At 36.8% G+C, this 26914-nt stretch overlaps 1 protein-coding gene across 5 annotated transcripts in view; it reads left to right on the top strand.

The window, feature by feature from the left end:
* The window catches only part of bcas3 (breast carcinoma amplified sequence 3), a 584912-nt gene that overhangs the window by 119000 nt on the left and 438998 nt on the right, over window positions 1-26914 (top strand). For all 5 annotated transcript variants that reach the window (XM_031896950.1, XM_031896949.1, XM_031896951.1 and 2 more), the window contains exons 13-14: window positions 7778-7948; window positions 17405-17498. In XM_031896950.1, the coding sequence (XP_031752810.1) occupies window positions 7778-7948; window positions 17405-17498 (265 nt within the window). The remainder of the gene's footprint in view (window positions 1-7777; window positions 7949-17404; window positions 17499-26914) is intronic.

Genomic DNA, 26914 nt, shown 5'->3' with positions numbered 1-26914 from the left:
GAGTGCACCTGTGTGTAATCTAATGTCAGTACAAATACAGCTGCTCTGTGAAGGCCTCAGAGGTTGTCTAAGAGAATATTGGGAGCAACAACACCATGAAGTCCAAAGAACACACCAGACAGGTCAGGGATAAAGTTATTGAGAAATTTAAAGCAGGCTTAGGCTACAAAAAGATTTCCAAAGCCTTGAACATCCCACGGAGCACTGTTCCACCGATCATTCAGAAATGGAAGGAGTATGGCACAACTGTAACCCTACCAAGACAAGGCCGTCCACCTAAACTCACAGGCCGAACAAGGAGAGCGCTGATCAGAAATGCAGCCAAGAGGCCCATGGTGACTCTGGACGAGCTGCAGAGATCTACAGCTCAGGTGGGGGAATCTGTCAATAGGAAAGCTATTAGTCGTGCACTGCACAAAGTTGGCCTTTATGGAAGAGTGACAAGAAGAAAGCCATTGTTAACAGAAAACCATAAGAAGTCCCGTTTGCAGTTTGCCACAAGCCATGTGGGGGACACAGCAAACATGTGGAAGAAGGTGCTCTGGTCAGATGAGACCAAAATGGAACTTTTTGGCCAAAATGCAAAACGCTATGTGTGGCGGAAAACTAACACTGCACATCACTCTGAACACACCATCCCCACTGTCAAATATGGTGGTGGCAGCATCATGCTCTGGGGATGCTTCTCTTCAGCAGGGACAGGGAAGCTGGTCAGAGTTGATGGGAAGATGGATGGGGCCAAATACAGGGCAATCTTGGAAGAAAACCTCTTGGAGTCTGCAAAAGACTTGAGACTGGGGCGGAGGTTTACCTTCCAGCAGGACAACGACCCTAAACATAAAGCCAGGGCAACAATGGAATGGTTTAAAACAAAACATATCCATGTGTTAGAATGGCCCAGTCAAAGTCCAGATCTAAATCCAATCGAGAATCTGTGGCAAGATCTGAAAACTGCTGTTCACAAACGCTGTCCATCTAATCTGACTGAGCTGGAGCTGTTTTGCAAAGAAGAATGGGCAAGGATTTCAGTCTCTAGATGTGCAAAGCTGGTAGAGACATACCCTAAAAGACTGGCAGCTGTAATTGCAGCAAAAGGTGGTTCTACAAAGTATTGACTCAGGGGGCTGAATAATTACGCATATAGTTATATATTTTTACAGGTATGATGACCCGTTATTCTCCAGAATGCTTTGGAATTCCCTGTTTGTGGTTTGCCTGGATCAAGGGGTCTTTCCTGTATATATATATATATATAAATATATGTATATATAATATTTACAGGTATGAGACCCGTTATCTAGAATGCTTGGAACCTGGGGTTTTCTGGATAAGGGGTCTTTCCGTAATTCGGCCTCCAACCTTAAGTTTGCTAAAAAAAAATTATTTAAATAGTAATTAAACCCACTAGGATTGTTTTGGCTCCAATAAGGAGTAATTATATCTTAGTTGGGATCAAGTGCAAGGTACTGTTTTATTATTACAGAGAAAAAGGAAACCCTAAAAATGTGAATTATTTGATTAAAATGGAGTCTATGGGAGATGGTGTTTCCGTAATTTGAACCTTTCTGGATAATGGGTTTCCGGATAAGGGGTTCGTTACAGGTACCAGATATAATTACAGATATAGACTGTACTACTTAATCTTTCACTTATACTGCTATTCAGAGGCTGTTGGTAGCATACATTCACAGCTGATAAAGAAGTCTATCATTTCAGTTAAATATTATCTTTAAGATGATACAGTTATTAGGCAGCAAAGGGTTAACCAAGCTTCCTGACTTTATGTTGCCGTCAATACAAAGTGGCGCCGAATTTTGCTGGCCCTTCTGAGGCTTTCCTGACAACACACTAACAGACTTTGTGCAAGTCGTTTCCTATGAATTATTAAAACAAACGTTTGGCTGCTAATTGATGAACACTAATGTGTTTTCTAATCACTGCAGTTTGAGTTTTTAGCACTAAACAAAACAGTTACCATTGATCTGTGGCTTGATCCTGGTTGCAGACGCCTGCAATCTCGGCCTTGCGCTTAAATGTTCTTAGACGCCATGTACCCCCAGGTCACATGGGACTGTGGGTCTGTTCTCTTCCTTCTTCCATACCCAAACTTAGTTACTTTGACATTGAAGTCATTGTTAATTTAAACCAATTGTACTGATGTATCACCTACAGACTGACAGTTTTTAGAGCTTTCTCTGAACTAATAAATTGCATTTTTTCATAAATTGCTCTTCATTATCATCATCATCATGATTATTATTATTATAATGTGCTGTATACTGTAAATTGTTTGCACTATATAACAAAGTGGTATATTTATTTCACTGCATGGGGTGAATTTGTTATGTCAATTTGTAAGACTAATTAACTAACAAATAGAAATCACTTGTTATTATACAAAAAACAACCTTTAAAAGTGTAATTCATCTGCTCTACTTGATCTCAATATATGCACTAAAAAAGACTACAGATGTCATTATGGGTTTTTGATGATCTTCTAAAGAAATTTGTATCTGATTATATAATACAGTGTAGACACTAGAAAAGAATGAAGAGAATGCATACGTACCATATACATATATATATATATATGGTACGTATGCATTCTGTTGATATATAATATCTGTTGGCGCACTTGAATTGCGTCAAATGGGACATAAGGCATGTAGGACTAAGTGGTGCTCCATGCTTTACATTCCATTTAATACAGTTCAGGTGCGCCAAAAGAATAGAGAGCACATGCCACTTGCATGCTGAATGCTGGAAATAATGCCAGGCAGAAAATATTTGGCTCAACTGCACCTGGTTTGTGACGAAGCAAAAATTTCATTTATTTTGGCAAATTGTGGTAGGTGTAGCAGAGTTGGGTCAAGAACTTTACCCTTTTGTGACCACAGTAACACAAGAATTCTTGGAGAAAAGCTGTATTGTGGGGAAAAAACATGCTGACTACACTCAAAATTGCTCACTGAACTTGCGAACGCACATGTACCCTTTTGTGTTTTACAAATAATGCAAAGGTTTTCAAACACCATATTATCAAATAATTTATGTAGATGTTGTTAATCATAACCAGTAGGGTAAAGGGAAAACAGATTTGCCACTGGTGAACATGTTATCTTTCTGTGAAAGAAGCATGCCAACACACACAACTCATAATACCAAGAGAAATATGAGTATTGTGATGACACTGTCTTTTAACTTAACAATTTATTTAGAACTATGTGCAAATATTTTCATATTCCTGCCTCTTTATGCTTATTCTTTGTTGGCATATTTTTCTCAATAATTCACTGTTCAAGTTCTGGGTTTGTCATATAGAGAGTATGAGATGGAACTACCAACAGCTCACCATTTAGCACAAAAGAACAAAAGGTTCATATTTTTCCGGACTACATACTTTAATGTAATTTGTTTTGAAGAGAGTTTAAACGTCAGTTCCCTAAACCACATGTCTGTGTTGCAGGAAAAAAATCAAGTGAAATGTTGAGTGACGTTTTATACTGTATGCAATATATGAGTGATCTTGATGTGATTTCTGTTTCTTTTTGTAGTATAAACCTTGACGCACAGCGCCTTACATTGCCTACATGTTCCACACACAATTTGTTTTGTTTTTTTTTAACATTTCTTAAAACACAGGCCATGGGTCTTTAAGAGGTCATATTCGAAATATTATAAAGTGATGAAATGATGTGATAAAGAACTGAAACAAGCAAAATAAATCCTTAATTTAAAACTTTTTTCAGTTCTACTTTTTTTTGGTGACATTGACTAATTGAGATATATGTAAAACTGCCATCAGTTATTCTCCTTTTTATCAATATTTTGGAATAATATAAATGATGGTTGTTATATACACAGTCAACATGAAAAATGTGACTGGTACATGCAAAGCCATACATCAAAAATTCTACTTTTGTCATAACTGGTCTGGGTTCTATAAAAATGTGAGACAAGTGTAATCAAACAGTGTTCACATGCAAACCATGTAATATTTTAAGTGAACTGGGAGAACTGTACACCCTTTCTTGAATGCAGCGGAAATTATGTATTGTAGTTTTGCACCATTATTTATTCTACAGCGAGTCCATGTTTCTTCAAATATCTTCAAAATATAATTTTTTAAATGCATTTTTTCCACTTGTAATGCCCAAATGATATATATCTTATAACAGCAACATTTTGTATTATAGCAGTGATTACATTTAGATTTGTCCATAATTATGGTTAGTTGAATGTCTTATGGCTACATTGTTGTAACTGATCCCGGTAGAAAGAACCCTAACCTGCAAAATGTTGCCTTTGTAGGACCTGCACCCAACTCCACCCATATATCCCGCTCTGAATGCTGCTTCTGCATGTGCTTCTGGTTCCAAGAGAGGGATTCTTTGGGGGCAGAGGAGGAGTGTACTTTCCATACCCAACTATTACCTACAATGGTTGTCCAAATTTCAACCCAAACCCTCGGGTTTTGGGTCAGCCGTGCATCACTAGTTCTGATACCTTTGGGCATAGATAAGAAGATGTAAAAACAATTGAAATACATTGAGGGTTGCCACTTTAGCACATGGTATGGAGTGTAAAATCATGCATACAGTATGTATAAAGCTGTATAATTGCCTTATGCAAATGTGTAGCTAAGTGTGAAATTGTTGTTCAAATTGGTGCTCCGGCTTGGAAAAGTTGCGTAAGAGAATTTGGGGCAGATTTACTAATCCACGAATTTGAATCTCGAATCGGAAAAATTCAGATTGGAAACGAAAATTTCTGAATATCGCAAATATCCCGAAAATGCTTACGAAATAATCGTATTAGTCACGATAATATCGTATTGGCGATCCGAAAGTCACAAAATTTTCGTACCGAACCATTGTAAACAGCGGTAAAACCTTTCCGATTTTTTTGCACAAGCGTACGAAAAAGTCATGCGGACGCCCGAAAAATTAGGCGAAAATATAATCGGAGCAGAGTTCGTGCTTTTGTAAATGTGCCCCTAAGGGGCACATTTACTAACCCACGAACGGGCCGAATGCGTCCGATTGCGTTTTTTTCGTAATGATCGGTATTTTGCGATTTTTTCGGAAAATTATTGCGACTTTTTCGTTACTAATACGATTTGTGCGAAAAAACGCGAGTTTTTCGTAGCCATTCCGAAAGTTGCGCAAAATCTGGCGATTTTTCGTAGCGTTAAAACTTGCACGAAACGTTGCACCTTTTAAATTTTAACGCTACAAAAAAGGCGCAACTTTTCGCGCAAGTTTTAACGCTACGAAAAAATCGCCAGACTTTGCGCAACTTTCGGAATGGCTACGAAAAACTCGCGTTTTTTCGCGCAAATCGTATTGGTAACGAAAAAGTCGCGACAATTTCCGAAAAGTCGTAAAGACGCCGAAAAAAATCGCAAAAAATACGAAAAAGTCGCAAAATGTTCGTTTTCAAATCGGAATTTTTCCAATTCGGTTCAGATTCGTGTCTTAGTAAATGTGCCCCTTAGTGTTGTGTGATGCCACTTATTGAACAGCATTTTACTCTTCTTTTCACAGCAGAAAATTTTTGTTGCCTAAATTTGTCCTTTTGACTTAAATTGCTGGTGCCAGGTGTAGGGTCATGTAAAATAAAGGGATTATTTTATAATATAAAATATATACACATTTCTTTGTTGTAGATTATTTCTTTGATTATAATGCGTGGCATGTGTTCACACAATAATGAAGCTTCTAAATGTACGATTTCTTTTATTCCATATAAACTCAGTGATAAACATGGCCTCAGTGATAAACATGGAACAGTTTTAAAAAACACCAGCTGTCTGGGCAAGATTGTGCGCCATATTGCATTATGTGTATCAAGCTGTAAATGGACATTTTTCAGATGTTGCAATAACCTACATGTGTGGAAAGCAGGGCCGCCATCAGAAATCACGGGGCCCCTCACAACTAAATCTAGGAGCGGAGAGCAGCGGGACATAGCGGCGGACGCCAGTAGTGACAGGGCCCGGACTCGATTAAAGGGGGCCCGACCTAAGAAAACTCTAGCACGGCCGGGCCCCCTTTAAAGTTAGAAACGTCCGGGCCCGGGATGACTGTCCCCCCAGTGCCCCCCTGATGGCGGCCCTGGTGGAAAGTACATGTGTTGATACCAGAATAGACCAAGATCCTCGTGAAATGTTTTTAACACCTTCTTGAATCCCTGATTGAGCGATGAGCAAATCTGTCCCATTTCGCTTGGCCGAAAAATTTGCGAGTTTTTGCGGCTACTGCATGACTTTTTTATGTGCATGCAACTTTTTTGTCTCTCCAAATATATTAAAGTCAATGGGTTCTTTTTCCTCTGCAAATTTTTTTTTTTGCATTGAATTTTAGCTGCAGTTTTGTGAAAAAGTTCACCAATGATAAAATGGGAAATTTTGCTGCAAATCCATGGCTGGCGAAAAAATTTGCTAATCGCTAGTCTTTGCCCAACAGACTGATCTGAAATCAGTGCACTATATTGAAAGTATCACTTCATACATATTTTGTATAATTGTTACATCGTATCCTGGTGCTGTGAGACATAAGAAAACTCAAAATAGAAGAAGAATTTTGAATTCTTTATCTCAAAATTTTCTGTCATTGGAGGGAGAAAGGTATATAATATAGCACGCTGTGGCCATATCATTCTGCGTTAAGCTGTGCACTATTCAGAGCTGATTATTTTGCCGCATATATACCATCTACATGCTGAGTAAACACTGGATAAGAGATGCAACATATTTGGAGCCATTTGATTCAATAAGCTCTACGGGGCAGGGACCTCCTTCCTACTGTGTCTCATACCACATGGCACTTATTCCCTGTGCATTTATATATATGTATTGTATTTATTTATTATAACACTTGTCCTCCCTGTGTGTAATTTTGTATATTGTAAGGTTGTACAGTACTGCGTACCCTTGTGGTGCTTTATAAATAAAGTTATACATACATACATACATACATACATACAGTTTAGTGTAACAGTTGACACTGTGTAACTGTTTACGTTAGGGGGTCCCCAAACGCCGGGCTGCTATCCACTGGGCCGACGCTGGTCCGAGCTGCGTAGGATATGCGTGTGCATGTGAAGGTGCAAAGTAACGCACGCAGCGTGCATAAAGCCACGAATTAACGCGCACACTGCACTTAAAGGCGTGAATGAATGCATTGTGTGCATAAAGGCGCACCCCCCCAGCCGGTCCTTGGAAAAATTTTCCTGCTTGAAACCGGTCCTTGGTGCAAAAAAGGTTGGGGACCACTGATTTACATCAGAAAATGAGGTGTAAAATAAATATATCATATTTGTAGAGCTGTGTAATCCCTTAAATTTTATTTTACACCATTCACGGTAATACTTAAAATCATCCATTTAAAAAGCATTTTAGTAACTCAGTAGTTATAAAGCTGTGTAATTTCATTTTAAACTGTTCATTTGCAATAAGTTACATCATTAAAGAAAAATTTTCTGGCATGAAAATTCCAGCGTTATTAATGACAAAAGCAATCTCTCTGTCTTCAACACCAAATATTTAAAGCTCCTTTGTATGCCAGAATGTTACACCGGGCTACACATTACTTGCAATCAATACGCAGGCAAATATGCTGGACTTTGTATATCCTTATTTTTATATGTATCTAGCCATACCCTTAAAGGAATATGCTTTACACTTTACACTTGTTAAAATACTGCTGTTGAGAAACTTAATTGTTGTCTCTGTGGTTTGTTTGATTAAAAGCAATTATATTTTTCTTTTTCACAGACCCTTAAAACTGGACTTACCATGGTTGGGAAGGTAGTTACTCAGCTCACAGGTACACTGCCAGCAGGTACACCAGATGAGGACCAGCCCACTCACAGTAATGCCAGACGTAGTCCTTTTGTTCCAGGAGTTATTACCATCATTGATACAGAGACGGTTCCAAAAGGACAGGTAATTCCTTAGAGCTCTTTATTTGTGCTTGTGAGATACCATATATGGAAATAAGGGTAATTTTTTGCAAAAATGTATTTGCTAAAGTCTTCCTTCAAAAAAATCTGTCGGTATTAGCAAAGGATGGATCAAAATGGATATATATTTCTATAATATAAATATTAGCAATAGAAATACCTTCAGAACACTGCAAAACTTTTTTTTTAAGTGAGAGAAAATATATGGTATTTATGTTTATACCATAGGAGCAAAACTATAACAATGTCACCAGCAAAGATTCATTTTTTTTTACTGCCCAGAGCTACGAAGATAAAAAGGGAACATCTGTGACTTCAACAGTTATTGTTTGCCTTGTGAACTCTGTTTGTAAACTTGTATGCATAAACACATTTGTAGTAAAATAATAGTACCGATGATCATTTGTAGTTATAGGTTATGGAAAGATATGCACATGGGTTGAGCGGTTAATGCAAATGAAATGCTATACTATTGTATTGCATTTCTTATAAAATAGAGATATTTTATATTAAAATGAGTTTTACTCTTTGGCACTAACACATACCCCCTCGCAAACATACACATAGGCAATGTCAAATAATATGATATAAATAGAGAGAGCATTCAATAAATAAAAATCTTTTATGAGCAATAGTGAGGTATTTCTAGGCAATTTATATAGCTACATGTTTTCCCTGTAGCACTACCTTAGGTAAGAATAAAACTCAATAAAATGTTCTCACCCCAATTTTATTGTAATAAAAAACCTGCACACTAGTGAAAATCACATTGTTTCATTCATTTTCAATGAGGCTGAAGATCTCAAATGTTTTAATAAAGTGGCAAAATACATAAATACATTTTAGAGACAATTTTTGTTGACTTCTAGAGAACCGTGCCAAATTTTTCATGCCAACTTTTTTTTTTATTTGTTTTTCCCCTAATAAATCCTGACTAATTTGGGTTTCAGGAAATACTTGCGTTCATGGTTTTTTGTTTTTTTTTGTAATTCAAGAAAAATGCTAATTTATTTTTGATTAATCAACCCCTATGAGTAATCATTAAAAAAAATCCATATTTCCTCAGGTACTACCTTTTCAAGAATATACTGTGTGTTGTCATTTTGGGAGTAGAAGTAATTTTAGGTGGTTTCTCATTAATGAGACAATATTGTGCTGGAAACATTTTGGGGCTGATTTACTAACCCACGAATCCGACCCGAATTGGAAAAGTTCCGACTTGAAAACGAACATTTTGCGACTTTTTCGTATGTTTTGCGATTTTTTCGGATTCTTTACGAATTTTTCGTTACCAATACGATTTTTGCGTAAAAACGCGAGTTTTTCGTATCCATTACGAAAGTTGCGTAAAAAGTTGCGCATTTTTCGTAGCGTTAAAACTTACGCGAAAAGTTGCGCATTTTTCGCGTAAGTTTTAACGCTACGAAAAATGCGCAACTTTTTACGCAACTTTCGTAATGGATAGGAAAACTCGCGTTTTTACGCAAAAATCGTATTGGTAACGAAAAATTCGTAAAGAATCCGAAAAAATCGCAAAACATACGAAAAAAATCGCAAAATACCGATCATTACGAAAAAAACGCAATCGGACTCCATTCGACCCGTTCGTGGGTAAGTAAATCAGCCCCTTTGTGTACATGAAATGTGGTGGTAAAAAATGTAGCTGATGTTTTATATTACATTGTGGAGGTTTAAAATGATGCAGTTGTATAACTTGTGAAAGGGAAACATGCTACCATAGTTTATTGTGATAGGGTTAAGCACTGGGGCAAACCAGTGCTGGAAGGGACTGAGACAAGCAGCACTGTTGGGAGGGCAAATCTATTCTGCTACTGAAAAATGATAAATAATGATAGAAATGTACTTAATATGTACTAGTATAGTATCTGTTATGGAGAATGCACTAGACCTGGGGTTTTCCAGGTAAGGGATCTTTATCTGTAATTTGGATTCCATGGGTTTAGTCTGCTAAAAGTCATTTAATTGTTAAACCCAGTAGGATTTTTTTAACACCAGTATGGATTCTGCAATCTTCCTGGATAATGGGTTTCCGGATTAAGGATCCTATATGTGTGTACTTACGATAATTTTCCCTTTTGATTTTTTTATTGCTGGTTGTTATTATGCTTATATAAGTCTAATTTTAGGTGTTTACATATAATGTCATCTTATTTGTGTCTTGTTTTGTACTAAAACTCAATTTTTTTGCAAAAAAAAAAAAAAAGAGGTTTTTTTTTGCCATTTTTTGTGCCAAACTGTGACAAATCCTAAAGAAAAAATATGTCATCTAAAAGCTGTCTTTGTCCCGTAGATTGAAGTCATGTAGAAGTCATGGTATTAGAGGTTTTTCGATTTTTTGGATGCTCCATTCATTGTTTGTGCTTTTTCAATTCGGATCTTTTAACAAATGACTAGACATTCATGGTTTTAGTGGAAATGAGTTTAGACGTGGTTTCAAAAAACTCTAAAACCACGAAATTGAGAATACTGATAAATGGGCCTCCAAATGATGTGGTTTGTATCTGCTGCAGACTTTCGAAAGTGGAAAAAGTAGAGATGTGTAAGTCCAAGCGCAATGCTGCCCTTTTCACCACTATCACTGTTTGATCAATTTTTTATATGAATAAAAAGTTTGCGTTTTTTTAACATTAAAATGAAAAAAATTGGTTTATCCAACTTGCAACCAATTAAATCTGCTTCAGCTTTTGGTTGTTATTTTTATTGTTTTTTTTATTTATTTGAATGACCTTGGATAACTACTTAATTGACTTTTGTAGATTATAAACCTGTGAACTCAAACACAGACAACTGTGGTGATAAATCACTCAGTCAGGTTTTGTTTATTTGACATTAATGCAGTTCTTAATCACACGTGAAAGCCAGTTATTAATGCTCTATTTTGAGAATGACATTTTAGAATGTAGAAGCATTTTCTGCATTTCACATTTAAATATTTTATTCCCTTATTATTTGTATTGTGAAAGGGTATAATATACCTGATCATAAAATCCTATTTCTGTGTAAATTACAGACACTTTATTTTAGTTGGTGGTGTGTTGCATTTTACCTACTACTTTTCCCACGCTGTTTTGTATAGTTGCCCACTGCTGATATGCTGCATTCATTTGCCACCTATTTTACTATTTCACAAGTGTCAGGTTCTACAGTATATAGCTCATTCACCATTTCTTGTAGTGGTTTTATTGTCCATTGCAACTGTTTTTATTCTGCAAACCTAAACAGTTTCCTGTTGTTATTTTATATACAGCCATATATTGTTGTTTGTACTCTTTTTCCTCCTTTAATTTTCCTGTTTCTTTAAAAATGCATGAGCAACTGCTCATGCATTTTTAAAGAAACAGGAGAATTACAAGCATTTCCTTAAACTTAGGTGGAATCAATCCCTTAAGTGTTACAGATTGTAAAATATATGATCTTTAGATAAAGGGACCTAAGTGCCATAGTTACTGGCTTTTTTGGCCTTGCAATCTAAAATATGCTTTTTTTGTAATTGGTAGTTTCATGCAGTATGTTGATATATTTCCTGATGTTTCCCTATGTATTTTTTTCATTTATGCGTGTGAGTCCTCACACAGATGTGAAATTACAAACAAAATAGGGTGGCAGATTAAAAGAAAAAAAAAAAAAAGATTACACTAATTTATTTAGAGACTTGAATCTTAAAAAAAATGATAATGTAAAAACACTAAAAAAGATCTTGAATGCAGTGAAATCACCTGCATCAAACACCTGAATTGGAAAATAACTTGAATGCTGCTGTTATGACTCCCATTGACTTCTATGTGAACTTGCCATCTTTTAAATGCCAAAGTTTTATTTTCAAGTTTTTTTTACACTTAATAAATATGGAGAATTTAAAACTTAAATTCCAATTTGTGATTTTTTTTTTAAGCAAAAAACTTAAATAGCTATAAAAAAACAAATTTGAATGCTGCTCAGTCTGTCCCTAAATCATGCACAAGATGACTTTATCGTCATAATACTGTATATCGTTTTCCCAGCTAAACTAAGAGATCCCCTAGAAAATGTAACTGGAACTGAAAGCAAATGAAACTCAGCTGCCACTGAAAGGGTTAAATATGATTTAAATTTGTTTTATTTTGTTATATGTAGCCATTCCTTTTGTTTGTCTATATTTAGCTGTTTACCGTAGATGTCAACATGTGGCTATACAGATGCTGATGTATAAAAACCTCCCACTGTACTTGTGTGTGACAATGTTGGCTCCTCTGTATGAGTCAGGAGTTCAGAGTGATGACTGGATCAATGGCCAGTTTGGCCACACACAGACCAAATGGTTTGGCAACTACAAAGTGATTGGTCATGTAAGATATTAAGGGTATGGGCAGAGAAAGAAAAGCAGTGTAGTTTGCAGATGTATTTTTGTTCATAATGTTATAGACACAAGCTGTACCCATACATTATACCTACCCATACTGAATGATCACACTGATCAAGGCATATTAACATTACCATAGAGTGGCCTTGCAGTTGTCTTTTATACATACCTGTAATAATTATATGCCTCTCCCTGTGACATAATTCAGCTTAGTTACAGGCAGGGGAGTGATGGCTGTGAGGCAGGAGAAAGGCCCAAGGCTTGCTGGGAACCACTATTTGGAAAAAAGAGGAGGACCCATGGAGAGCCTTGCTTTGGTGCCTAATCTCCAGGGTGGGCAAGCAAAAGCTATAAAGTAGCCCCTACAGCAAGTTGCAGAGACGTGCAACTAAACTGGTAAAAGGCATGGAAGATTTAATCTATGAGGTTAGACTGTTGAGTTTTGAGGTTGGGGAATGCTCTTCTTAGTAATGTTGTAATGGCAGGTTCTGTTAATGCCTATAAGAGGAGCCTGGATGGGTTCTGGAACAAGCATAGTATCCAAGGCTATTGTGATACTAATATCTACAGTTAGTATTAATGTTTGTATATATAGTTTATGTATGTGAGTGTATAGATAGGTAAGTACACAAATGTAACTCTGCCAGAATGAGAGAGACAGATGTAGTTAGTCAGATGGTATTGTATCTGCTATTGAGTTAGATAGATCCCCTCATGTCCTCATGTCAATACAGCATTGCTATTTGTATTAAATGCTTATTGCATTTTTCTGTTTCTAAATCAACTAGATGCAGGTACTGTGCTGTAAAATCCCAGTTTTTCTAATATCTTCCACAAGCAAAGAGATCAGGTTTGCCAGATTGCTGCAGGTAACGCACCAGATATACGTGAGTGTGATCCTGCTCTGGGGGAGTGTGCCATAAATATTCATTGCAAGTTAAATCCCAGATCTTGTCTTAAATTTAGGAATTTTGAATAAAAACAGGGTACTACTGTGCAACCTAGTATTACTGCTCTTCGCTGCCAGTTGCCTGCACTGGTCAAAAGCCCTGCACAAAGTGCTGCAAAGAGCTACTTTGTGTTTCCTATTTTAAAAATAAATTACATTATATAGTAATTACAAGTAATAGTTTTAATTAGTTGTCATCTGCATTAGACCAACAGGAGAAAGTACAAATTTGTACAGTCTCTTTGTGTACCCATTGTAATTATACAGAACTAGATGTCCTGTATCTGTTCTTTCCGTCGCTAAATGGACATGTTTTATTACATGCAAAACTAGATGTCTGACGCCTCTTCACTCCCTCTGTTTTAACCCAGGTATTTTGTGGTCAAGCCAAATATGTTAACTGGCTTGTTTAAACTTCCTTTTAATGATGTGTCAGCCATTACGTGGCAAGTAAAGTGTTTTGGTATTTATTTACATCAGTTAATTAACTTAAGTGCTTTGGAGATAACTGTATGCAGATGTTCTCATTTCAATTAGTGTTACACACATAAACCTTTTTTATGCTTTATGACTTCTAATATGCTTTCATGTATTTAGATTTGCTTTGGCGTGAGCTTTGATTCTTCATTGTCCAGCTATTTTATCTACTGGCCCACCCATTCTGAAGAAACAACCTTGTCTTTTTTACAGGCTTTGAACTCAAATAAATCTTTCCAAAAGTTTCCATTCGCTTAAAGCCCCAAAACATCAGCGGTAAATTACCAGTAGATAGATTTCCTTCTGATGTGTCCACTATGTTCATCCTCATTTACTGGAACAATTATGATCCAGATTTTAGATAAAAAAAAATATTTTATCAAATTCTAGTTTTAAATAGCCACACAGCTAATTTTATCAATTGTTGGAGGACACTGGTCAACTCTAGAGTCCTTTAGAACGATTCAGCAGCTTATCTTCCCGTGTATGGGGCCCCCTGATGGGCCTCACTGACCTTAGGTGGGCATATTGGGAGAAGATCTGTTTGGGGCAACTAAAAGAAAGTGGAACTGCTTTTGTGAAGACTTTGTATACAACCTCATTTTTTGTTGTCTGTTTAAGAGAAATAAATGGATAATTAAAACTATTTAGCCAGTGTACATAACCAACTTTATTGCAAATTAACACATTTTCTGTGACTCATGGAAGGCACTGTTTTTGAGGTCTATGGGCAAAACCTTTGCTACGGTAAGAAACATCTCACCTGCATTGGTATAGCATACAATGAACTATATTTCCTTTTTAAAAGAAAAGGCAGAGAAACGACAACTTGTAAGTAAAGCAAATATTCCCTCTTAAATAAAAAGGAAATTGATGAGGCAGAGTAAAGTAATGCATGGTACTGCATTTTGTACTGCAGAATGTACATGTGCAAGGCAGAATGTTCTGCTTACACAAAAACATCTTTATAGTTGAATTCTAGATGAAGATAAGTGCAGTACTTGACTGTACCTTACCACATTTAAGTGAGCAAAGAGGGACACATGACTAAATTAAGCCAGGAAAAAAATGCTTGCTATAAAATGGTAATGGGGAAAAAGTTTCCAAATATGAGAATGGAAAATTGCTATAGAGTTTTCAAATTATATGACCCATCCAACCATGTAAACCAGTCCATTCCAGTCACACTTAAAATCAAAAGGGAACAAGTAACCACAGTACAAAATTAAAGGGAATGTCCTATTTACTGAACTAAACTGTAATTCCTAAGCAAGTTTGCAGTATATATTAAACATTTTATATTGCATTGAAGTTATTCTGCAATGTATTTGCCATTTATAGTAGTGTTTTTCCCTGATGATTGGGCACCTTAAACAATGTAGTCAATGCTGGCTTGAACAAAAGAATAACTAACTTCTGTTACATTGTTTCAAGAGTCAATCACCAGACAAAAGAAAGGGATAAACAAAACCATGCAATGACATTACATTTTAATGTAAAATAATTAAAAAAATTAATTTTTCAAAAGTTTATCCTGCCACGCAACATTCATTCTTGCCTTTATGAAAGTGTGATGGTACCTGATTAGTTAGCAGGTTTCACTAACTCTCTGGTAAGTGAGTACACTTTTATACAAGTGTGTCTTGTTCTTTAAATGCTTTACGCTCCCCATGCATCTTCCTATGCCCCCTGGTGTGCACACCCCACAGTTTGGGAAAAAATAAGCTAGGGTTTTGTTCTTCATATGTGTTTAAGGGCTTTATGTACAAAGCTGTTAAAAGACAGGAAATAAGTAATGTGTACTGGGCTGTATTTTGCTGTACTCTGGTTAACACCATTCATATATGATGTGGAGATTTGGGGGCATGGAGTTGTTGTTTATGAATCAGTCAGACATGATATCAATTTTTTACTAAAGTGTAGTAATAAAACTTGAATGGTACTCTTTTCTCTATCCACTGTGTGTTCCTTTTAATTACTAAATCATCTTTTTGCAGTTGTCCCTCTTCACTGTAGAACAGAATTGCTTTAATGTTCAGGAGAAAATTGCCCAAGGTTCCATAATTATATTGTTCATTAATAACAAACAAACAAAAGTCCGCTGGTTCCTTCAAGCGCTTTCTAGGAAAACATATATAATGTTTTTAACCAAGGTGTATATGTCTCTGGTCATATTAAAAACAGCTTGCCTTACCTTTATATGTATGTGTTTGTGTGAATATAAATATCTGAGATGAGTATGTAAGCCAATTCCTAGGGTACAGTACCTCTGCAGTGGAGAGTCATGTCATATTTTAGGTGGTTACGTTTTTCTTCTCTATAATTTCTTACCATAGCTTTTGAAATTGTACAATGCACCAAACTCTGTATATAGGTCAGTTTGTTTGTGTAACTATTCCTATTGCTTTCATTAAGAAAACACAGTCAAGGGGTTAAGATGTCATAATATTTTCCTCAGCATACTGTGTGGTATTAAAGGACAAGCAGTCATTCCCCAGCACTTATGTTTCTAATAGCACTCTAATGTTACCTTATTTTGTCATCATAAAAGTTGTGTTGTGTTTGCTTTGGGAGCTATTAGGCCTTAAAACAGCAGTCCCCTCATAATTGCCCACAGCTATAATGATGCTTTTAACTACTTTTTTGTGTCTTTAGTATGTCTTCCTGCATAATTTACCTATTTATTCTGACAAATATTTTGTGTCCATTTACATGCACCAAACCACATGAACCACATTGTTACATGGGCATTTCTGATTAAAAAGCCATTATAACACACAATACCACAGTGTTATATTATTTTTACACTGCGATAATTGTCTTTATCAGGGTGTTTTGTTTATACATGTATTTCCAATTAAAATATAATTTACATACTTATTTATAACAAGTAAATAGAGATTCTTTGGGGCATATTTAAAAAGTTATTTTTTTTACCATTTTGCCGCAAATATTTTAAATTTGTTTATTGTCCTTAGATATAAATGACAACCATGCATTACATGCACAGAAATCATCCATTAAAAAGTTTATTTATAAAAGGTGTGTATTTTTTACACCAGATTAATGCCTCAAATGACACCGTTATTTTATAATATTTTAATGGCAACTGCTACTTCTTTGCCAGCATCTTACTCTCACCAACATATTTGCAAAATAATTACATGATTCTATAAAATCATTAAAATGGATTAGCATAGTAATACATTAGCAGTGTTTGGTGCATTATTCTCAAATGGTGACATACAATACATCTGCGCTTTTTTATTTAACAGAAGGAGATGCTAATGCCTAATTTGTAATAACAAGGTACTGTTTTGTTATTAGAGGAAGTGATTGTATAAAATAACATTATTTGATAAAAATGAAATCTATGGGAGATGTCTTTCCCGGAATTCACTGTTTTCTGAATAATATGTTTCTGGTTAACAGATCCCATACCTGTCCCTTAGTCTAAAGTGTACAGTATATAGGTATACCACACTGCTAGTTAAAGTATTACCTCGAAAAACTCACCTAATATTTTAAGTTATGCTGTATTCGTTTTTTATATAAAGGTGGACAAATAAGAAATACATTACATAATAACCATGTTTTAAAGTAATTTTAACTGGAGTGTAACTGGAGCCTTATCTGTGGTGATTTTTTGTTAGGTTCTTGTCAGTGAAGAATCTGATGGAGAAGGCATTGTTGCTCATTTTCCTGCCCATGAGAAGCCAATATGCTGTATGGCTTTCAACCCCAGTGGTAAGTAGTGTCGGTTAAGGGCTTTGCCAGCCTAAAAAATACAATGTTATGTTCTACTGCTGTCAATGATTACCCTCGTTACCAGAAAGCTATGTGACTGTGTTTTTAAATATTTATTGTTCCTGCAAATGTTATCCTTATGTCATATCAACTATAAGGGTAAGGGTTCTACTTCGTAAGATACACTATTACCACAGTAAAACTGCATTATTTGTAAACTGAATGTATGTTAAATTAAGGGAAAAATATTATAGGGCCCGTCAACATGATCTGATCATTTGGCCCTTAGACTGAATTATTGGATCAATCCAATATCTCCCACCGCATGGTGGGCATATCAGGAAAAGGTCCGCTCCTATACAAGCTGAATGTTACATGTAGATAGACAATCCTATCTTTGGAGAGAAAGCACACCCTACTTATAAACATGGTGAATTTTTCCAGAATCCTGCAACTAAATGAACCCTGAAAATGTCAATGTATTTGAACTTATTGTGGATTAAAGAAAGATATTAGATGATGTAGCCTAGATAAAATGTTATATTCTTGCCAAAGATTATTTTTTTCTGTTTAATCATCTGCAGGATCTATTAGGTAATCATACCTTTGCATGCTCCCATTAGAAAATACTAGGAGGTAGTCTGACTTCCAGTTTTACATAGTCATTTGGTTGCACAGCTTCCTAATATTTGTTGGATACACCTTGTTTTGGCACCGGATATGGTTAAATAAGCTACCAACTCAAAGCTTCATTTATGACCATGTATGTGCTAAAGTGGATGCAAATTTATGCATGTATTTGATGCTAATTATTATTAGGTACTTGCATCCAAACACGCTCCTTGTACTTCTGTATCGCTGTGCTGAGAGACACCTCATCTGATGAATTGTGCTCAAGTGAGGAACCCTGGAACATCAGCCACCCTGGATGTGGCAATAATTCTAGGGATTCCACATTGTGCACCAGAAGTCCTCACTCTGAAAATGCTAGGCACTATTTGCAACTGATTCATGAAAACATGCATCCACAATAGCATTCAATATGTACATAATGTGCATGGGCGCAGTTATCATTCCTTAGTTCAGTTGGAGAAAAGTGAGGTGAGCATCAACCTGTTAATTGACTGCATGCAAGCAGAAGTGTTATGTTCATTAGTCATTGCATGTTGCTGAAGTGAAGCTTTGTGGTTACTTTATTGTGGTCGCTGATGTGACTGGAGGGTTAAAAGCTAACTACTGCTTTCAATGAATGAACAATAACATTAATTAAGAAACATTTGAGGTGTAACAAAATAAGATTAGACTTTTGCAAAACCTCAAGGTTTTTCATTGTGGTTAACGACCTTATTTATTTGTTGGTGTGTACAGTGTTACAAAAAGGGAGCCATTTACTTTTTTTCCGAATTTGGATTTTTTTGTGCTAAAAGCCACAAAAAAAAGTCAGAACTTTTTCAAGATTTAATATGTGACAAAACGGCTAAAAATCCCAATAAGACAATTCGCCATCTAAAACTTATCGATATCACGTAGAAGTCAATGGCAGATGTCTTGTCCCTGGAGGATCCTTCTTTGCTTCGAAACTTGAGGTTTTTGCATTTTTGACACTGTTTTTTGTGCGACAATTTGAAAAAGTTTCAGTGCGACAATTTGAAAAAGTCACAGTTTCCCGACTTTTCTGCAACTTTTTTTTCTGCACGTATTTTTTCAGTTCAGACTTATTAGCAAATGTCAGACATTTGTGGAAATGAGTTTATTTGAATTTTTGTCTTTAGTGTGAAGCAAAAACAGCTAATACTAGAGGGACAAATTTTCATTGTTGATGGATGCCCCAAACAGTTGCTGTTGTGGATCCTGGATATACTTTTATGGCTGTGAAAACCTCTGGTTCTCTAAGGGGCACATTCATCAAAGTACGACTGGTCTGCCCCTTAGTGTTGGGCTACCTGTGTAACCTGGCTCAGTGAATTTCTTCTCCGTTCAGTGTTTGAGGAAATACATATTCTTATCATTGGCCAGTTTACCTACACACACTGGTAGCCAAATTTTGTCCAATATATGCCCTGACAATTTGGAAGCTGACTGAATAGTGTGATTAGGTGAGTGAGCACATTCATTTATTCATTAATTGTACTGAGTATATATATATATATATATATATATATATGTTCATCATCAATTGGATTTACTAGCATTTCTGTTGAAAATATGCACAATTCTGAGAAGATTCTGAGTGGTATTTGGGTTTGATATGTGTGCCTGTACCAAGCACTGTCTATGCTTTTGTGTGTGTCTGCACTACTTTTGTTTAGATGTGGGAACCACAGAGAAGACATTTCTGTACCCTAAATTTGCTTAAAAACAAGTTGAACCATTTGGTTACGTCTGAACTATGTAATTACTTCCAGTTCTGTGAACTACCGTGATGCACTTTATGGACACTTGGTAAAGAAACTGTGAATTTGTTTGTTAGAAAGTTTCATATCTTGCTAGGCCTCTAGGTACTTCCCTTTAGATAAACTATAACCGAAATAAAGATTTGTCAGTAAAAAAATAATGATTTTGTAATATTAGTAAAATGGAGTATTAAGATTGACCTTTATACGTTCAATAAAGCTTTTGGGTTTTATGACAATTTGCTAGAATTGTATTTGCATTTAGAAACATTGTTCAAACAAAGTTAGTTCTTGCTGTATTTACAGTACTTACAGTACTTACAGAATTTAAAAGCACAGTTTGCATAAGTAGATGACCATCTTTTAAATGGCACAGATTGTAGGAGGCCTCATTCAGCTGGCCTCTATAAAGAAATCGTAGGTTACAACCTAGTAATGTTGGTCTCTGCTGTTTTTATGGACTTCCCAAGCCTGTAAATTAGTGCATTACTCTAATGAGGGCTATCCTTTGTGGTAATAATGTTCGCTCTGATATAGTGGCTTTTAAGGATTTTCTCAAAAGGTTTTATGATCACGGGTGGGTGAAATACTTAGGCAAGGTACAGACAAGGAATGTCTTTCCATTACAGATACTCAGGAAAGACTCTTTAACAATGATAGATAAACATCTAATGAACTTACTGTGCACAATATTGCATCTATAAACAGTGATGATTCTACATGTCCTAATACATGCAATACAGTTTGCTGTGAAGCATTATTCAATTATCCTTTATTCCACTGAGTTTTAACCTTTTATAGTTTTTTAGTGCAAGTAGGTATGAGGGTTTTTTTTTTTTAAAAAAAGTCTTGAAGCACAAAATGAAATGCTATTTTTATATTGCTCACATAATATATTATATATAAAAGCATTTTAAACTCTGCAGTGGTCTGATACAAGATATGTGTAATGTGGCACATATGTGACCTATGCACTTGCCAAACTTGAGAGAGTGCTTTTTGGACCTTTAATTACAAACTGTAGATAACATTTGTACATAAATTATGTTTTAGCTGATCAACAGTCAAGCCAGCCTTCCAGAAACTCTTCTCCCTCTTATAATGTCCATTTCTAAGCTCGGATTGGTTAATTTTAAGAATTCTTATTGGCTGAAATGTAATAAATGTAATGGTAAAATACTAATGATAAATTAGCAAAATGCTAATAGAAAATAAACTTAATGTGTATATAGGGTTATAGACATTAATACATGTGTATGTGTATGTGTGTGTGTGTGTAAATAAATATGTGTGTGTGAGAATGGTAATATTACCATATTTGTTATATTTTGGTAAAGTACTTGTATTTAGTTATTTTCTTTAAACCTAAAATCAAACCTAATTAATTGTGCAGAGCCCCTATGTGAGCCAGTTCATCTGCACAGCTGTTCAGTGTGGTCTATTTGGGCTTAAATGGCCCCAAACCAAACTGATTGCATTTTTCTTTTGACTATATATATTGCTAGCTGTAAATGTAAAATGATTCTCATTTAGTTTCTATTGATTTTTGTAGGCCATGGAACTAGGATGTAGTAAATAATTTAGGTGTCTAAATAGTTGATAATAGGTTATAGTTGTCTGTGCTTGATTTTTTATGATCTGTTTCAAGGTACCTTACTATATAAGAGGTGTTTCCATGTTTAGCCATGCAGTTGCATTTGGCTGGCTCTGAATGCATAAATTTGTAGTATATAAACAGCCAGGCTGGTTTAACTAGTTTAACCTGCTGCCCCCCAGCATCAGAGGGTTACTTTTGTGGAGAAGAATATACAAAAAGCAAAGGTCCCTATATATACAGTGGTGTGAAAAACTATTTGCCCCCTTCCTGATTTCTTATTCTTTTGCATGCTTGTCACACAAAATGTTTCTGATCATCAAACACATTTAACTATTAGTCAAAGATAACACAAGTAAACACAAAATGCAGTTTTTAAATGAGGGTTTTTATTATTTAGGGAGAAAAAAAATCCAAACCTACATGGCCCTGTGTGAAAAAGTAATTGCCCCCTGAACCTAATAACTGGTTGGGCCACCCTTAGCAGCAATAACTGCAATCAAGCGTTTGCGATAACTTGCAACGAGTCTTTTACAGCGCTCTGGAGGAATTTTGGCCCACTCATCTTTGCAGAATTCAGCTTTATTTGAGGGTTTTCTAGCATGAACCGCCTTTTTAAGGTCATGCCACAACATCTCAATAGGATTCAGGTCAGGACTTTGACTAGGCCACTCCAAAGTCTTCATTTTGTTTTTCTTCAGCCATTCAGAGGTGGATTTGCTGGTGTGTTGTGGGTCATTGTCCTGCTGCAGCACCCAAGATCGCTTCAGCTTGAGTTGACGAACAGATGGCCGGACATTCTCCTTCAGGATTTTTTGGTAGACAGTAGAATTCATGGTTCCATCTATCACAGCAAGCCTTCCAGGTCCTGAAGCAGCAAAACAACCCCAGACCATCACACTACCACCACCATATTTTACTGTTGGTATGATGTTCTTTTTCTGAAATGCTGTGTTACTTTTACGCCAGATGTAACAGGACACGCACCTTCCAAAAAGTTCAACTTTTGTCTCGTCGGTCCACAAGGTATTTTCCCAAAAGTCTTGGCAATCATTGAGATGTTTTTTAGCAAAATTGAGACGAGCCTTAATGTTCTTTTTGCTTAAAAGTGGTTGCGCCTTGGAAATCTGCCATGCAGGCCGTTTTTGCCCAGTCTCTTTCTTATGGTGGAGTCGTGAACACTGATCTTAATTGAGGCAAGTGAGGCCTGCATTTCTTTAGATGTTGTCCTGGGGTCTTTTGTGGCCTCTCGGATGAGTTGTCTCTGCGCTCTTGGGGTAATTTTGGTCGGCCGGCCACTCCTGGGAAGGTTCACCACTGTTCCATGTTTTTGCCATTTGTGGATAACGGCTCTCACTGTGGTTCGCTGGAGTCCCAAAGCTTTAGAAATGGCTTTATAACCTTTACCAGACTGATAGATCTCAATTACTTTTGTTCTCATTTGTTCCTGAATTTCTTTGGATCTTGGCATGATGTCTAGCTTTTGAGGTGCTTTTGGTCTACTTCTCTGTGTCAGGTAGCTCCTATTTAAGTGATTTCTTGATTGAAACAGGTGTGGCAGTAATCAGGCCTGGGGGTGACTACAGAAATTGATATTGAAATTGAAAATTGAAATTGATAAACCACAGTTAAGTTATTTTTTAACAAGGGGGGCAATCACTTTTTCACACAGGGCCATGTAGATTTGGAGTTTTTTTTCTCCCTTAATAACGTAAACCTTCATTTAAAAACTGCATTTTGTGTTCAATTATGTTATCTTTGACTAATAGTTAACGGTTTTTGATGAGCAGAAACATTTAAGTGTGACAAGCATGCAAAAGAATAAGAAATAGTTTTTCACACCACTGTAATAAAAGGCACTAAGTTTGCCTAGGAGCAGTAACCCATAGCCACCAGTAAGATGTTTGCTTTTAAACAGGTGACCTGTAATTTGTACCTGCTGATTGGTTACTATGGGTTACTACTCCTGGGCAAAGTTAATGCCTTTAATTACATAACCACCGAAGGATATATTATGTTATGTAGATATACATGAGGAATGTCCATCCTAAGGTCTTACAGTTGCTCATCTCCAAGCATTCTGATGAGAGCTGAAGGTGCATGATCTCTTAAAATACAAAAGGGTTTGTGGGGTGGGGATGTGCCACTTGGAAGTTATCAGGTGTGAAGATTAGAGTATAATTATATATCATTTGGATGGAGTTGAATACAGACATTGGGACTGACTCCATCACGGGGAAGAACAGACTCAGTAAAATATACAGTATCTTCTGACACCAGAGACATCATGAGGTATCTCATTAATTATGTAGTAGTTGTAATTCTAAATCTTAACTTGCTGGGTTGTTTTGAATAATTTTCACCCCTTATCCAAACACCTTCTTCATCTAAGGTTAGGGAATTCCCCTGGCATTTAAAACTGTTAAGGCTCATGGCACACATAATATTTGCTCTACTAGTCTGTTCCTCCAATGGAGAAATGCCTTTCATGCTTTATGCAGCCTGCCATAGATTAAATGTTCGTAAGGCAAGTAAATTTCAAGATGCATGGGCGATGAAAGGGATTTTATCCACAGCAAAAATACACTGTTAGAGCAAACACTAAGGGGCAGATTTATCAAAGTCCAAATTTCGGACTTTAAAAACTACGAGTTGTATTAAATTAGAAAATTTTGGATCGCATCGTGGTCATACGAACATATTGTGATACGATCCGAAAGTTCTGAAATTTTCATATCCGAACGCAGAAATTGATGAAAAGATCTAAAACGTTAGAAAAAACACAATTTTTTTTCATTTGGACTCAATCATACTTTAATGAATAGGCCCCTACATATACCATGAGCCTAATGGTAGCACAATTGTCATAATTCAGTCACCATGACACATTGAAAAGGAGAAGGAATGATTAAAGCACTGATAGGTGCCAATATTTTGGTCACCCCCAGTGAGCCAAATTACAAACTCTTGTTCCCAGTCCACTACTTCCATAAAAATTGCATTTCCCCGGGTACTTTCTTAAAGAAGAAGGAAAGGCTAAGTCACTTGGGGGTGCCAAAATGTTAGGCACCCCCAAGTGACTTAGATCGCTTACCTTCTACCCCGGGCTCGTGCCCCTGTATGGAGAAAACAGCACCAGCCCGGGGTAGCAGCGATCGCTTCCTCCTTCCTCTCTCGCTGCGCGCGCATGCGCAGTAGAGTGAAAAGCCAAACTTTAACAGAGAAGTCGGCTTTTTCACTCCACTGCGCATGCGCTGGACTCGGAGTCTAGGGGAAAGGAAGGCGGAAGGAGGAAGCGAATCGCCCCAGGTGCCCCGGGCTGGTGCGGTTTTCTCCTAATAGGGGCACCAGCCCGGGGTACGAGGTAAGCGATTCAAGTCACTTGGGGGTGCTCAACATTTTAGCACCCCCAAGTGACTTAGCCTTTCCTTCCCCTTTAAAGAGTGCTGCATCTGTCTTCAGTTACCCATATGCCATATAGTACTGAGTATGCACCTGCCCAGCTGGGCACAGGAGATACTTGATAAATCAAAAGCAAAAAACTTATTCTTTTTAAGAAAGTACAGGGGGTAGTTGCAATTTTTATAGAAGAGGCACTCCAGCCTGGGGTGCTAACTTAAAGGACAAAGAAAGGCTAAGTCACTTGGGGGTACCAAAATGTTAGGCACCCCCAAGTGACTTTAATCGCTAACCTTGTACCCCGGGCTGGTGCCCCTGTTAGGAGAAAACAGCATCATCCCGGGGTACCTGTAGCGCAGATCTTCCGCTTTCACTTTTGGAAGGACTAAGGACAAGCGCATGCGCAGTAGAGTGAAAAGCCGACTTCTCTGTTAAAGTTCTGCTTTTCACTCTACTGCGCATGCGCGCGCGACAGAAGATGGAAGGAGGAAGCGCTGCAGCTACCCCGGGCTGGTGCTGTTCTCTCCTAACAGGGGCACCAGCCCGGGGTACAAGGTAAGTGATTTAAGTCACTTGGGGGTGCCTAACATTTTGGCACCCCCAAGTGACTTTGCATTTCCTTCTCCTTTAATGATTTGGCTAATTTGAGGGGTGTCCGATATATTGGCACTTGCCAGTTGTTTAACTTTACCTTTAATATTTGTTTGAATTACACAACTGGAGGTTATGCTTTCCAGGTAAAGATGCTAGAATTACATTGTATGATCCTGATAAATGGTGTAGCACACCCCTCTCATTCAGTTTTGCGCCCCCTTTTAACACTTCTTTTAAACCAGTTGTATTCTCTTTTCAGAATATGTACTGTGGTGTCCTCAGTGGAGTGTTCTTTGTCATTGTATGGCAATAAGTGTCCCTTATCTATGGGACATCTATGGGAAACACATGGCTTAAAGCACAATTGGCACTGACAGGCAAAAACCTCTTCTTAGAAATTCTCAATTGAGAGATTCTGAGTAAAAGACTGCTTTCTACTGCTATGTCTGCTTTAGGTATAATGTTTCCTATAGAATATGCTAAGCAGTGACAGTCAGTTAGGGTGAAGAGCTAGTTGTAGCAGCTACAAAAATAGACAGTGCTGACCATTTACTGCTAATTGTCTCTACGTGCGTTAGGCAATTCTCAGTGTTGTCTTTGGCAGGGTATTTCTGGCGTTTAGTAGCCTTTACAAATAGCTGCTACTAAGTAGGTCCATGTGTCTTCACCCCTAGGGACATTTTAACCGCCTCTCTATTCAGGCCAAAAACTTGTGCCATTAGCCTAAGGGCTTAAATGACGGGGAGTCATTTAGTTGAAATAAAGAAGATGCTGGGATGCGTAGTGAAACACTTTCAAGATTACTCGGAAAGTCCACTTGATTTAGGTCTACTGTAGATATTCTATCAGCTGGATGAATAAAACCTTTAGAGACTGTACTGCGTCCTACATTTAAAGTTTGGCATACATTTTCAGATTTTAGTCTTCTTCTGACCAAAGCTCGAATATCAATCTTCCATTTAAATCCAACGATCGAAAACTAACATTCAGCTTAAAACAGTAGGATAAAACACTAAAAATAACAAATCGGAAGCTGGTTTGACCATAAAACAGTTGACACCAATCATACAAAAAATTACATCCTGGAAATGCATTGTAGGTACACAATTCATCTGCTGATTTTATCGCTATCCAACTAAAATTTTCTAATCTGTCCAATCGACTAAATGACTGATTGCCATGATATCAAAGTTATCGGGGCAATAATTTAGAGCACACACGGTCCAAAAATCATATGAAACATAGTTTTGTATATTGGTGCATGTATGGCCAGTTTAAGTGGCATGAAAGGCACATTATGGTAACTTTGTGGCACATAGGTTTTCATGGAAGCTATGTTCTTGTTCAATATGGTGCCTGCCTTTGTTGTTTGAAAGAAACTACTTCCATTATAAATAGTGGATTATCATTGTTGTAAATGCATTATCTTGTAATTA

This window comes from Xenopus tropicalis, chromosome 2 (assembly GCF_000004195.4).
Source record: "Xenopus tropicalis strain Nigerian chromosome 2, UCB_Xtro_10.0, whole genome shotgun sequence".
Taxonomy (NCBI): Eukaryota; Metazoa; Chordata; class Amphibia; order Anura; family Pipidae; genus Xenopus; species Xenopus tropicalis.
Note: the sequence above shows the minus strand (reverse complement) of the source record. Positions and strands in the feature narration are given on the sequence as shown.